At 41.0% G+C, this 11,945-nt stretch overlaps 1 protein-coding gene across 4 annotated transcripts; it reads left to right on the forward strand.

Moving 5' to 3' along the window:
* Positions 1 to 921: 921 nt before the first annotated feature.
* On the forward strand, positions 922 to 10,679 carry LOC135483281 (myelin expression factor 2-like). Of its 4 annotated transcripts, none has more exons than XM_064764010.1 (14): positions 922 to 1,000; positions 1,949 to 2,127; positions 2,332 to 2,389; positions 2,569 to 2,662; positions 2,968 to 3,261; positions 3,527 to 3,680; positions 3,869 to 4,033; positions 4,226 to 4,342; positions 4,628 to 4,840; positions 4,971 to 5,240; positions 5,534 to 5,632; positions 5,854 to 5,910; positions 9,672 to 9,992; positions 10,290 to 10,679. In XM_064764010.1, exons 1-13 carry the CDS (start codon positions 939 to 941, stop codon positions 9,836 to 9,838), a joined length of 1,929 nt encoding a protein of 642 aa, XP_064620080.1. In that variant the 5' UTR covers positions 922 to 938; the 3' UTR covers positions 9,839 to 9,992; positions 10,290 to 10,679. The 4 variants fall into 4 exon arrangements, with proteins under 4 accessions (XP_064620080.1, XP_064620082.1, XP_064620083.1 ...); XM_064764012.1 differs by having other exon boundaries at positions 4,226 to 4,327; XM_064764013.1 differs by having other exon boundaries at positions 1,973 to 2,127.
* Positions 10,680 to 11,945: the final 1,266 nt, after the last annotated feature.

Raw genomic sequence — 11,945 nt, forward strand, 5'->3', positions numbered from 1 at the left:
GTAGAAATATTGACGCTGTTTACTTCTTCGCACAATTTGTACACGTTGAAGTGAGTTTGCCGCTGATGAAAATTGGGGGACCGAGGAAGAGGGAAATTCGATAAAAATAATCTGGATGTCTACTTTCAGTCAGGCCAGGTGTCAACATTTTCTCTGTTGCAGCAAGGCTGTGAACTGTCTTCTCTGTGGTCACGTCGAGGTGTCTCACCCTCAGGTAGACCAGGTTGTAACCTAATTGTCACAATGATAGTCAGGCTACAACACAATAATATCGGGAAGGTGAGAGACAGTTGTCAATAAACACAAGAATCTTTCAAACACACAAGACACAATCTGAATATCGAAGACATACATTGATTATAACTGTCTTCTCTGTAGCAGGGTCGAGCTGTTGTGTAAGATCTACATTGCACGATTCTAGGATGAGACGGAGAATTCGATCGACCATGTTCTTATATATTGAGTGTTGACAGGTTCAATATATCAGATCCTACTTGCTGACTTGCCACCTCTTAGTGAGGACAGAGGCCAATAACTAGTAGTCCCGGCAGCGAGGTTTTTTTTACAGGTGGGATCGTACCATTGTGTACATTCAATTTATTATTAAAATAATTAAGTAAATGAAAAAAAGCAATAAAAACAAAAAGTGCATAGGCGTAATTGTTTGGGTCCTTCCCAGATTCGAACTCGCACCAATAAATTGTCAATGTGCATCGCTGATCTTGTTTACTGACTAACAACACGTGCGTTGCTTACTTGATGACGTCAGGCGAAGTTACTGCGCTCTGATTGGCGGTCAATGTACATAATGGTACGAACCTACCTGTAAAAAAAACCTCGCGTCCTGGGTAGATCGATTCCCGCGCTCGAGGTGTTAATTTGATTGGACACCTATCGGATAATTTTAAAGTTATTCCTTTCACACAAAGCGTATCAAAATGGCCGATTTGCAAGATTCGATGGGTGGCGAAAATGGGTTCGAAAACCGTAACGCTGGGAGGTATGATCGATTTTTATAAACTTAGACTGTTCCTCTTTATTCATAGATCACGGATATATATAATTAGACTTTGGTCTGTTTTATAACGTGCATAAAAAGCTAATAGTAAATCACTCCCTTGTCGACGTGGTTTCACTTCAGTGTGGACATGGCGGAATCTCCCCGTGGCAATGTATATGTATGCTAATGCATGTATCAATGCATCATGCACGCATCTACAAAACATGATGGTTATCAATAGAAATAGACCATCATCACTAATCATGCATAACACCCTGGTTAAATTACTGTGGAAATGAGCAACAGGCCATTAACTTGCAAAAGAAAGGTCTGAAAACTAAAAACTAAAGTAGGTAGGCCCTAGTAAAGACAAAGAGACACTGATGTTGTGATGACTGAGTGAAGTCGCGATGCGAAGAGTTTTTTCATTCAGTGTTAGTGAAGACTTCACTGTTAGACTGTATTGTTGATTGGGGCTTCAACTTCACGCCTTCATTCAAATTCAATCGTGCAATGTTTGACGTATGATTGATCTATTAAATGATGAGTGTTGTCATGTCACTGCATGCATGCACTGTGCATGTGAGTGAAGACTTGTACCACACTGTGTGTGTTACTGTTGTTATCATGCTCTCGTCAGTGCGCGCCATCTCAGTTTTGCCATCGTGCTTTTTCCTTTGTTTAATTGTTGTATTCGACAAAATGTGTGAAAATCTGTTTTCCCTTTGATGAATTTGAGGTAATGAATTCTAACAATTTCCCAGACAACAAGCCAGGGGACAATAGTTATCACTATCAGCACCATGTGTTGTTCATGATATGTTGCCTTTGATAGACATTGTAATCTGTGAAACCTTTTCAGGAAAGAGAATACAGAATCACTTTGTTTAAAAATATGGCAGTCCTTGCCCTGCACTCATGTGTGTTTTGTTACACGTATCATTTAAGGTCAAGATCCAGGTCTCGTTCTAGGTCAAGAGACCGTGACAACCGCCGAGACAGGCGGGGGCGGGATCGTGAAGACCGAAAACCTCGAACAGATAACCTTAAGAGCAAGAGAGTCTACATCTGTAACCTCCCATATGAAGCAAAATGGCAGGATATCAAGGACTTGATGAAAAAAGAAGGTAAGTCATCATGTTCTGGAAAAATGTGTTGTTCTCACTGTGCCCAGTTTGATTGGCTGGCACTGGTTTGTGTACACTTTGGGAAGACAAGCAACTCCTGTATTTTCCTAGATATTTATGTAATCAATGGTTGACTTTACCTCTGATAGATTGTTCTGAATCTGTTCATATTTGTTACTTGTGGTTATTTCTGCCTAATTTCAGTCGGCGATGCATATGTTGAACTGTATGAGGACAGCAATGGAAAGGCTTCTGGATGTGGGTAAGTTCTGTCACCACCTTTTACGTGATACTGATATTAAACAAGAGGAGTTAGATGGCAATTCACTGTAAATTTGAAGTGTAACAAGGCTTTGACTTCCATGATCTGCATGTATCTCTAAGAACCAGCCAGAAGTTATAATGGTAGATACCATCATAAATTATGTCTTCTCATTTCAGATGTGTTGAGTTCAGAACAATTGAGCTGGCTAAAGAATGTATTGAAAAGATGTATCGATATGAGTATAAGGGACGAGGTCTTGTTGTACGAGAGGTGTGTACAAAGGTAGTTCAGTCTGAACTGCTATGCTGAGTCTAGCACAGATCAGAACCTGGGTACTTCTGTGTTTTCAAGAGGAAATTGGCACTTCAAAAAAGAAGACTTTAAGAAATAAGACGTGACATCCACTGACCTAAGAATTTGATGATAAGAAAAAGAGAGAACAAGCAAAGAAATCTGTTAACTTGGCGTGATTGTTGCACAAAGAAGGCCACAGCACTTTGCTAATCACTGGTGACTTGATTTTTCATGTATCGTGTTTATCTCTAATCACAATGTTAACTCGCGTTTTATTCCAGGAGAAAGATAAAGACCGAGAACGCCATGGTAAAGACAGTGACCGAGGGATGAGTATGGGCGGCGGAGGCTACGGTGGTGGTGGAGGCGGAGGCGGATATGGCTCTGGAGGATATGGCGGCCGCGACTCGGGCTTTGGTGGTGGTGGTGGTATTGGCAGTATGAGCTCTATGCAGTCAAGTGGTCCACCAAGTCTGAGCTCCTATGCCGGCCATGATCATTATGGCATTCCTGTGGAAATTCTGATGGAGTTGGATATTGTACCACCGCTTGTCAGCCAAGTTTTTGTTTCAAATGTAAGTCTGTGTTTGCAGCTATTCATTGAACAATGAAGCTAGAGAATAGTCATGTTTTGTCAAGTTACTAGATATCTTCTGTAGCCAAAGGGTCTGTCATTATGAGAGTGACTGCATTGGCTGGATAATGTGAAAGGGCAATGTGTTCCCTCAGGTGTATACTCCAATAACCCCAGTTTTATGTCCTCGGACATCTTAATCTCATTTGGTTTAGAACATTGCAGTGGGTTTGCCCTTATGTTTGATTTTTTCTCCCTTTGCACAGCTTCCATACAAGATCTCGTCTGAAAGGTTAAAGGAGGTATTCTCAGTAGCTGGCAATGTGTTGCGTGCAGACATCCTCACAGACGAAGATGGCAAGAGCAAGGGCAAGGGAATTGTGGAGTTTGAGAGTCCAAGAGAAGCTGTTGAAGCTATTGGTATCCTTTTGAAATGGCAAGGTCTTCATAGACATGTAGAAATCCATCAAAATACGGGTGCGTCTTGTTAGAAGAATCAAAAGAGACGCCAAGCTGCAGAGAGAGAGTCTCCATGGCAAATACACTCCCGACGCATATTTTGTCACAATGTCAGCCAAATTCATGTCTTTCCTTGACCATATCTTCAGCACTGTTAAAGGACCAATTGCTTGTTGATCGCCAGATGTGTGTACACATGGACAAGAAGGCAAAATGTGGAGAGGAGAAACGTCTGCCTGCTGGTCTAAAGACTGTGGGAAAGAGTATCTCACTGAGAGGAGCAAGATATGGTGGTTCTTGTATGTCAGACTTTGGTACGTAGTTTCTTTGTCAAGAGATGTTACAAAATTGCCTAGAACAGGAAATACTGAACTTGTATTTGACGACATCTAATTGTCACAAGATGTATTGAAGATGAAATTTGTTTTGACCTGCGAAGCTTTGTGGTGGGCTCCAGTATTGTGTCTCATACAATTATTATGCTAACATCCCTCTCTGTTCTTTAGGTTCCAGCTCTGGTATGGGTGGTAGCTCAGGAATGGGGAGCTCGGGCATGGGAAGCTCTATGATGGGTTCCAGTATGATGTCTGACAACATGAACATGATGGGTAAGCAGTCACTGGGTAAGAAACATTGTCAACAATCTTGGAGGATATTTTAGCTGTACTGTGTCCTGTCATCTTCCTTGCTACATACAGCCAGTATATCTCCTTGCCAGGCTACCTCTGCTATGATGATTGAGCCATAATCTTTTTCAATCATTCTGCTGCAGTTGTTTAGGATGTTATGCATTCTTCTTCACTCACCTTCTCTAAGACTTACTTTATATGGGCTGTGTTAAGAATTTGAATTTCCTTATGCCAACTTCTCGAAGTGCTATCTAACCTAAAGTATTTTCCATTCTCCAGGTAACTATGGTAGCAGCAATAGTATGCTTGGCAGCGGAATGAGCAGTATGGGCAACATGGGTGGTATGTCAAGTATGTCGGGCATGAACTCAATGGGCAGTGGCACATCAAGCGGTTTCGGCAGCGGCATGAGTAACCTCAGCCAGTTCTCATCCTCGATGGGAAATTTCGGAATGGGTTCTGGAAACAGTATGCTTGGCAATACAGATTCAGGTAAGTACTTGCTTAATTTTCCCTAGTTTACCATTTGAGTGTCATACCCATGTTAACTTGTCCGAGTTATTTGCTGCAAGTAAAAAGATAATTGACATACCGTAATAGTCTCCTTCATTTCCATGTTTAGGTTTTGGCAGCTCCGGCATGAGTGGAATGAGTAACTATGGGATGAGTGACATGAGTCGAAACATGGGCATGAGTGGTATGGGCATGTCGAGTAGTATGATGAACAGCAGCATGGACTCTGGTATGTCAGGGCGGTCGAGTGGCCGCGGTGAAGCCAGACGGAACGGAGGAGGTGGTGGTGGTGGCGACTCTGATGACTACACGCTGATTGTGAGGAATCTGGATTATAAAGTCAGCTGGCAGGACCTGAAGGATCACTTCAGATCAGTTGGTAAGTTCTCAATTCTACTTTTGCCTTCATTCTCAGGAGGTGATGCCTATCCGTGTGGCTTCTCACTCGCCACCCCATAGGCCGTGTGACCACCATCATTTGACCAACAATTGTTAAAGTTACAGATTGTTTGGAATGTGTTATGCTTATTTGAAAACCTATCCCAATCCCCAGATGGCATGTTTGTACGGCGATGTAATGATTATTGGAAGCTCGAACGATGTGTCTATCGAAGTGTATGTATGCCGAGTTGAAGAAAGCATTTGACTCTCCTGAATGCTTGGTCTTTTCAGGTGAAGTGAAGTATGCCAAGATCAAGATGGAAGATGGAAAATCATCAGGTCAAGGCATTGTACGATTCCGGACACTCTCAGAAGCAGAAAAGGCCATCAGTATCCTTTTGTACCGGCTTTGATTAGAAACCCATTGCATGTTATTGGTCAGAATGTGCTCTTCTGACATATGAGTGATTTTGGCATTGGACTAGGGGATATACTCTGTTGAAGTGAGGCTGTTTGGAGTCTACCTGACGATCTTGGTTCACCTAAATGATATTTGTATGTTTCTTATACTTTCTTTCATATCCCTTCTTTGCACCTTAACTCTTCTTCAGACCAATTTAATGGGTCAAAATTCAACGGACGTACACTGCGGCTAAAGCTGGACGATGGCAAGTAGACAGTTTGGTCCAGTCTGAATCGGATTTTCTCGGTTTTCGGCTTCTTAGGACTTGATATTTGTGCAGTTGTTTTTCCTTGAATTGACAGTTTGAGACGAGTCCGGATTGAGTCGTTCACATTGTCTTGTTTCCTGCTGGGGAGAACATCTGTGGAGAACTTAACTTAGAACTACTGTCATCGTCAGATCCTTTAGTATACCAGTCATGTCTGGGTTCTAGATTAGCTGGATTCTGAATTCATTATATTCATCCGGCTGCTACCATCATCAGTACTTATCTGCAAATCAGTGCAGTGGTCAGAAGTATCGTTTGTTCATTTCTAGAAGACATATTTCAGGGTCAGAGTTTCTCGTCTCATCTTATATTTCCACCTGATCACTAACCTTTAAAAAGTTGATACATTTAGATTTGAAATGGTCAGTTTTTCGAGTTCCTTACTGGCCCTCCACTCTGAAACTTTTGACGAAGAAACTTCTTTTCTGTTGGGACTTCAAATTTCGATATGTTCTAACAGTTTAAATTCCAAGGCTTTTTCAGGAAAGATTGGTGTAAAACAAGATTTGGTCAGGTCAAACACAATATTTCAGTTGTTTCATACTGGTCTGAGGAAACATATCTTTCTGAGATCGAGTGCGAGTATTGCACTATTAAACTCTTGACGTCTGACCTTTCTCATCATTGACATTAATCATGATATTGTAGATGTTTCAGAACGCTTGTAATCATGTCAGTCACTTTCTATTGACTTGCTGTCGCGTGGTGTCTTTGTGCGTATCTTGTGAATCAGAATAAGTCATTTTTAGACCCCACATTTAATTCTCTTGTTACTGTGTTTAATTCGTCGTAATCATTATTCAGCTCATTTATAAATCCTGTTAGACAGTAAAAATCTGCTAAAATTGAACTGTTGTTTTGAGACGCGTTGTCAATTGTTTTGAATCCAGTTAGCCTTTGTTTATTTGATTGGTCCTTGGTACTCGATCATGTGATGCCCTCTAGAAACTTTCAGAATAAAGTGGATTTTATGTAGATGTGACTGAATTTGAATCTTGTCTTGAAAATTGTTTGGCAGGTCAATTTGTTTCTGCACATGATGATGTTGCCATGGCCTCTTTAGTAATGTACTCATCAATTTGTGAGAATAAAGTGGATTTCATGTTTTATATTGTCACGAAATCGGAGAATCTGTTGGATTATTCTGCTGAACCTCGTGACGTTTCCAGGTTATTCTTTAGTTCATTATCTAAGGTACAGTGCCTTGCATTTGGAATTTGTGGTGGCAAAAGCTCGTTGCCGTGGCATTGCTTTGGAATACGCAGATTAAGACCGCTGAAACTATTCAGTTAGGTGCCATTTCATTTGCTTGGCCATGATTTGATGACATTGTGACCCTCCTGCTTAGGACTGGCCTCGTTAAGTCAGGGTTCCCATTGGTATGAATTAGAATGGAACAAATATAATGATCCTATGCATTTGATGAGGAATACAAAATCTTGTGCATCTTAGGTTTATGTTTGTGTATTTGTCTAGAGGTTGCTATCAGGAATCGTTATCTGTTACAAGTTCTAAACTAACAAACATCTGGCTGAATTAACACAATTCATTCCTTACAATATAAATGTATCTTCTTGAAATTTGAATATTTTTGTCCCATTCATTCATCACCACCCACAGGTCAGAGGTGGGAACCCTGACATTACGGTTTCATCACACTTATCTTTTCATTCTTGTCTGCCTAATATTGGGCGGGAAAGGTCGGAGGGGAGATGGCTGCTAAGAAATCCTCTCCAGAAACACTTTTAAAAATAGCATGTGAATGCGTGTGCAGTTGACCCAAAGAGGAGATAATTTTTTCCCCCAAGTTGTTCAGGATCAGTTTGTCTCTTGCATATACATACATCCTTTACAAGTGATTCAGGCCTCTGTGTGTTGAGGAGTGCTTGTAGGAATTTTCCTAATTTCTTGGATATCATTCAGAGAGGATTTGCAGTGACTAACCAAGACAGATAGTGATGCTGCATTGGTACACAACGTCAGAACTGGAGATTTGATGCGATCATGGATTTAGTGTCCACATAATTAGGAGTAATTTATTCACTGAGGAAATGATAGCAGAGTCTTTTCAACATGACAACCATTCCTGTTTTCGGTTTTGAATATTGTTGACGGCATCAGAATGGGGGAGAGAGATTGCACTGAGGACCTTTGCAAAATGATGATGTCTTTGTGCAGCTGAGGTAATTTGATCCAAACATATAGTTTGATAAATTTTCACTAATTTGTGTATGCCCTTGGTCAAGATGAAGTCAGTTGTGTTTACTTATTCTGGCTTCAAGGTCTGTAAGTGTTAAAATGTACAATCCAAACCATTTACCAGAAAGTTGAAGTCGGTTTTTTCAATCTGATTTGATTTGATTAAGAAAGGGTCAAAAAGTTGATATTTCTTGTGGACAAGTCAGCAGGGGAGGTGTGTTGAAAAAAAACATGATTTTCTTGAGGACCTTGTGATGAGATTTGTGTGCAAGGTTGTGGTCAGTTCATCTTTAATGCATTCCTTTGTATTTACTATTTGTTTCATTTGTCTGATACAATTCCACTTCATTTCGTCGGACTTTTCTTTTGTAAGGTGATTAGCAGCAAGGCATATGTCTTTGAAATTTAGGTGATGTTGCAGTTGCAGAGAAGATATTCACTCACAAGTTTCCATCCTGTTCTGTCGGGTACAAGGTAAGGCAAGAAATCCAAGGTTCCAAAAGTTCTGGTTAAATGATAATGTTATGTTCCTCTGACCTGTCATGTGAGAGGATCGGATGACTTTTTCTATCAGAAGGAGACCTGGTCAAAAGAGTCGGCTTGAAAAGTTCACTTTATGTGTTCTGGAAACTGAGAGAAAATGCTGTTTCACTTCTGCTGTTTGTGCATTGGTGTTGGGTCAAAACGTAAGTCAATCGCTAAGAAATCTTATGTCTAATATTTTGGATCGACATTTTGTGAATTGAACTTAAAACCTACACGCAAGTTCCTTTACGCCGTGTCTTCTTTCCATCTCTTCAGTTGGTGTTATGAACTTCTTTGTCAAGGTCATTTTAAAAACCAATTTCCAGAGAAGTTACGTGATGCATCTCGGAATAAATACTGAGATACGTAAGGATCCTGGCATTGGTTTAGCCGTACTAATAGCCACTTCTCCGACTCTGTGGCTATGGTTGATTTCCTTCATCACACTCCTTGTCTCGAGGTTGACTGATTTGAATAACAACATTTAAACTTGGCATTTTAATCATTTGCTTCTCAGTAATCTCGGAAACCACTCGATGAATACCAGTTGTAAATGTAGGTCAGATCTCTCCAACCCCTTACCTTTTTGTTGACCTTTGTAGAGAATATCAGTTTCTCAATGTTGGTGATTAATATCATGAAATCTCATGCCAAGTTTAGAGTAAAAATATGTTGGTTTTTGCTGGGCAACATTCATCAGTTACTCGTGGTCTTGGACAATGTCTGCTGTGTTGTGATTCATGCAGATGCATATTGTTTGTTCACTAATGGTGTCACTCAGTACAAAGTAAACACTACTGTTAACAACCAAGGAACATCTCTTGTTCAATTGCTGAAAAAGCATTGGATTGGCATATTGCAAGATTTCTTCAACACGGTCCAAGCAAGATTGATTTTCCTTATCTCTCTGAAATAACATTGATATTTCATTGCCATTTCAATGATTTATCAAATACCATCTCTTTCTCATTTAGGTATCAAAGACAAATCGAGTGAACCGTCTGAGCACCCAAATCGTTTTCTACAGAATCTTGACAGAGATTTACACAGGGAGAAGGAAAGACAAAAAGACAAAGATAGACTGAACAAACACAAAGAGAATGATATAGCTACAAGGAATGTCTTTCTGGGTCTGTCCTGAACCACCATCTGAAAAATACGGGAGAAGACTGGTCCTCGACTACAATGGGCGATGCTCCAATCTGTACCGTTGTGGTTAAAAGAATAATAGCAGGCCTACTGTGGAAGAGAGTGAACGCCTGCAAGTCCTGTTCAGTGGGACACTATGCTCCGAGGTAAATGGTTGTGCTGCTTCTTTGTGTACAGGCATTTTAACATTATATGAAAACCTTTTTTCAGACTGGTGTATTCTGATAGAATTTTCTTATTCATGGTGACTCTATAAAGGCAGTGCCGAGGAAACTAGTTCTTATTTTGTTACTTTGTGTATCAATTGTACTTTGTGATAAATTGACTGTGTCTATTACCGGTAAAGGATATTTGATATCATCTGAACTAGTTTCTGGCTGATAATAGGGCTTTCTCTGAAAACCTTTTGATTACACCTCAAGACCATAGTCTTTTTTTTCCAGGCATTGGTTGGGATAATCAAAGGCAGACTCGAAGGTTGAATCCTAATGAAAGTGCTTTGGATACTGACTTGACTGACAAACAGTGTTAATGCGTGCATTAAGGATAGTGATTCCGAGTTGGATTTATTGATAATCACAAGAACATTCATAGATAGGGACTGCTGATTTCCTTGAGTTGCTTGGCGATGTGCTTGTGACTGTGATGGTTTATTACTTGTGTGTATGAACTGTTGCTTCGGAGGTGGCACCAAGCAGAAACTGATTCAAGTTGATGGATTTCCGATGCTGTTATAATTGGATTGTTTTCAAATTAATTGTTATAAAGTTTATCTTGTAATTGTTGACGTACCATTCCAGTCAAATGTTGCTTTTGAGAACTAATCAATAAAAAGATATCACTGAATATTTGGTTTAGTTTGGGTTTATGCTCCATTGTTCCATCTAAGACTGCTCTGGTTATTGTGTCCGCCCTCATCTGATGTCATGAGTGCCAACACTACCAGCTTTGTAATTCTTGTCTGGAGAAACTGCTCCTAGACATGAGGAACAAACCGTGGTCACATAAACTGCCTGGAAGATCGCTCGACATTACGTCCTTGCCTGGCAGAGAGCCTGTGTCACCTGTCCCAGTTGACTACCCTTATATATGATGCCCTTGCTCTGGTAAATGTCCTGTTGCCTCTGCACAACCCCTTTGCGCAATTCCCTTGGTAATGATGTCCTTGCCTTGGGTGAAGAGACCATGTCCCCTCGGTACAATCCTATGTCGGAGACGCTGCTCTGAAGACTGCTGGACATGATGTCCTAGCCCTGGTGAAGAGGGCATGTCACTTCGGTACATACAACCCTTTGTTAAAGACGATGCCCAGAAGACTGCTGGACATGATGTCCTTGCCCTGGTAAAGAGGGCATGTCACTTCGGTACATACAACCCTTGGTTAAAGACGATGCCCAGAAGACTGCTGGGCATGATGTCCTTGACCTGGTAAAGAGGGCATGTCACTTCGGTACATACAACCCTTGGTTAAAGACCATGCCCAGAAGACTGCTGGGCATGATGTCCTTGCCCTGGTAAAGAGTGCATGTCACCTCTGCACAGACAACCCTTAGTCAGAGACAAAGTGCAGAAGACTGCTGGTAAGATGTCCTCACACTGTCTATAAGACCGCTAGACGTGATGTCCTCTCGTCCAGGCAAAGACTACATCACTTCGATGCATACCTTCGTCAAGAATACCGCCAAGACATACCAGAATACAGTTTGGCATGATGTCCTTGCCCTGGCAGAGATCACGTCACATTAGATACATCCTTCCGGAAATGATACTGCCCAGAATACTGCTGGACATGACGTCCTCAACGTTAACCAGGCATAAAGATCATACTACCTTGGTAGAACATTGCAAGAAGACTTAATCTGGTCAGGTTGTCCTTGCAGAGGCAATAGGCCCATGTCACAAGTTTTGTAAGTTTTTCTGACAAGTTAACACTTTTAGGCTAATGGAGACGACATGACTGATGATGGAACAACCACCTTCTGCCAGCTGGAAATCTTGTCAGGTTGGAAGACCTTTACACAACCTTAAAAGGCCAAGTTTTTCTGACAAGTTGACACTATTAGGCTAATGGAGACGACAGGACTCACGACGGAACAACC

The sequence above is a fragment of the Lineus longissimus genome, chromosome 2 (assembly GCF_910592395.1).
Source record: "Lineus longissimus chromosome 2, tnLinLong1.2, whole genome shotgun sequence".
Lineage (NCBI taxonomy): Eukaryota > Metazoa > Nemertea > Pilidiophora > Heteronemertea > Lineidae > Lineus > Lineus longissimus.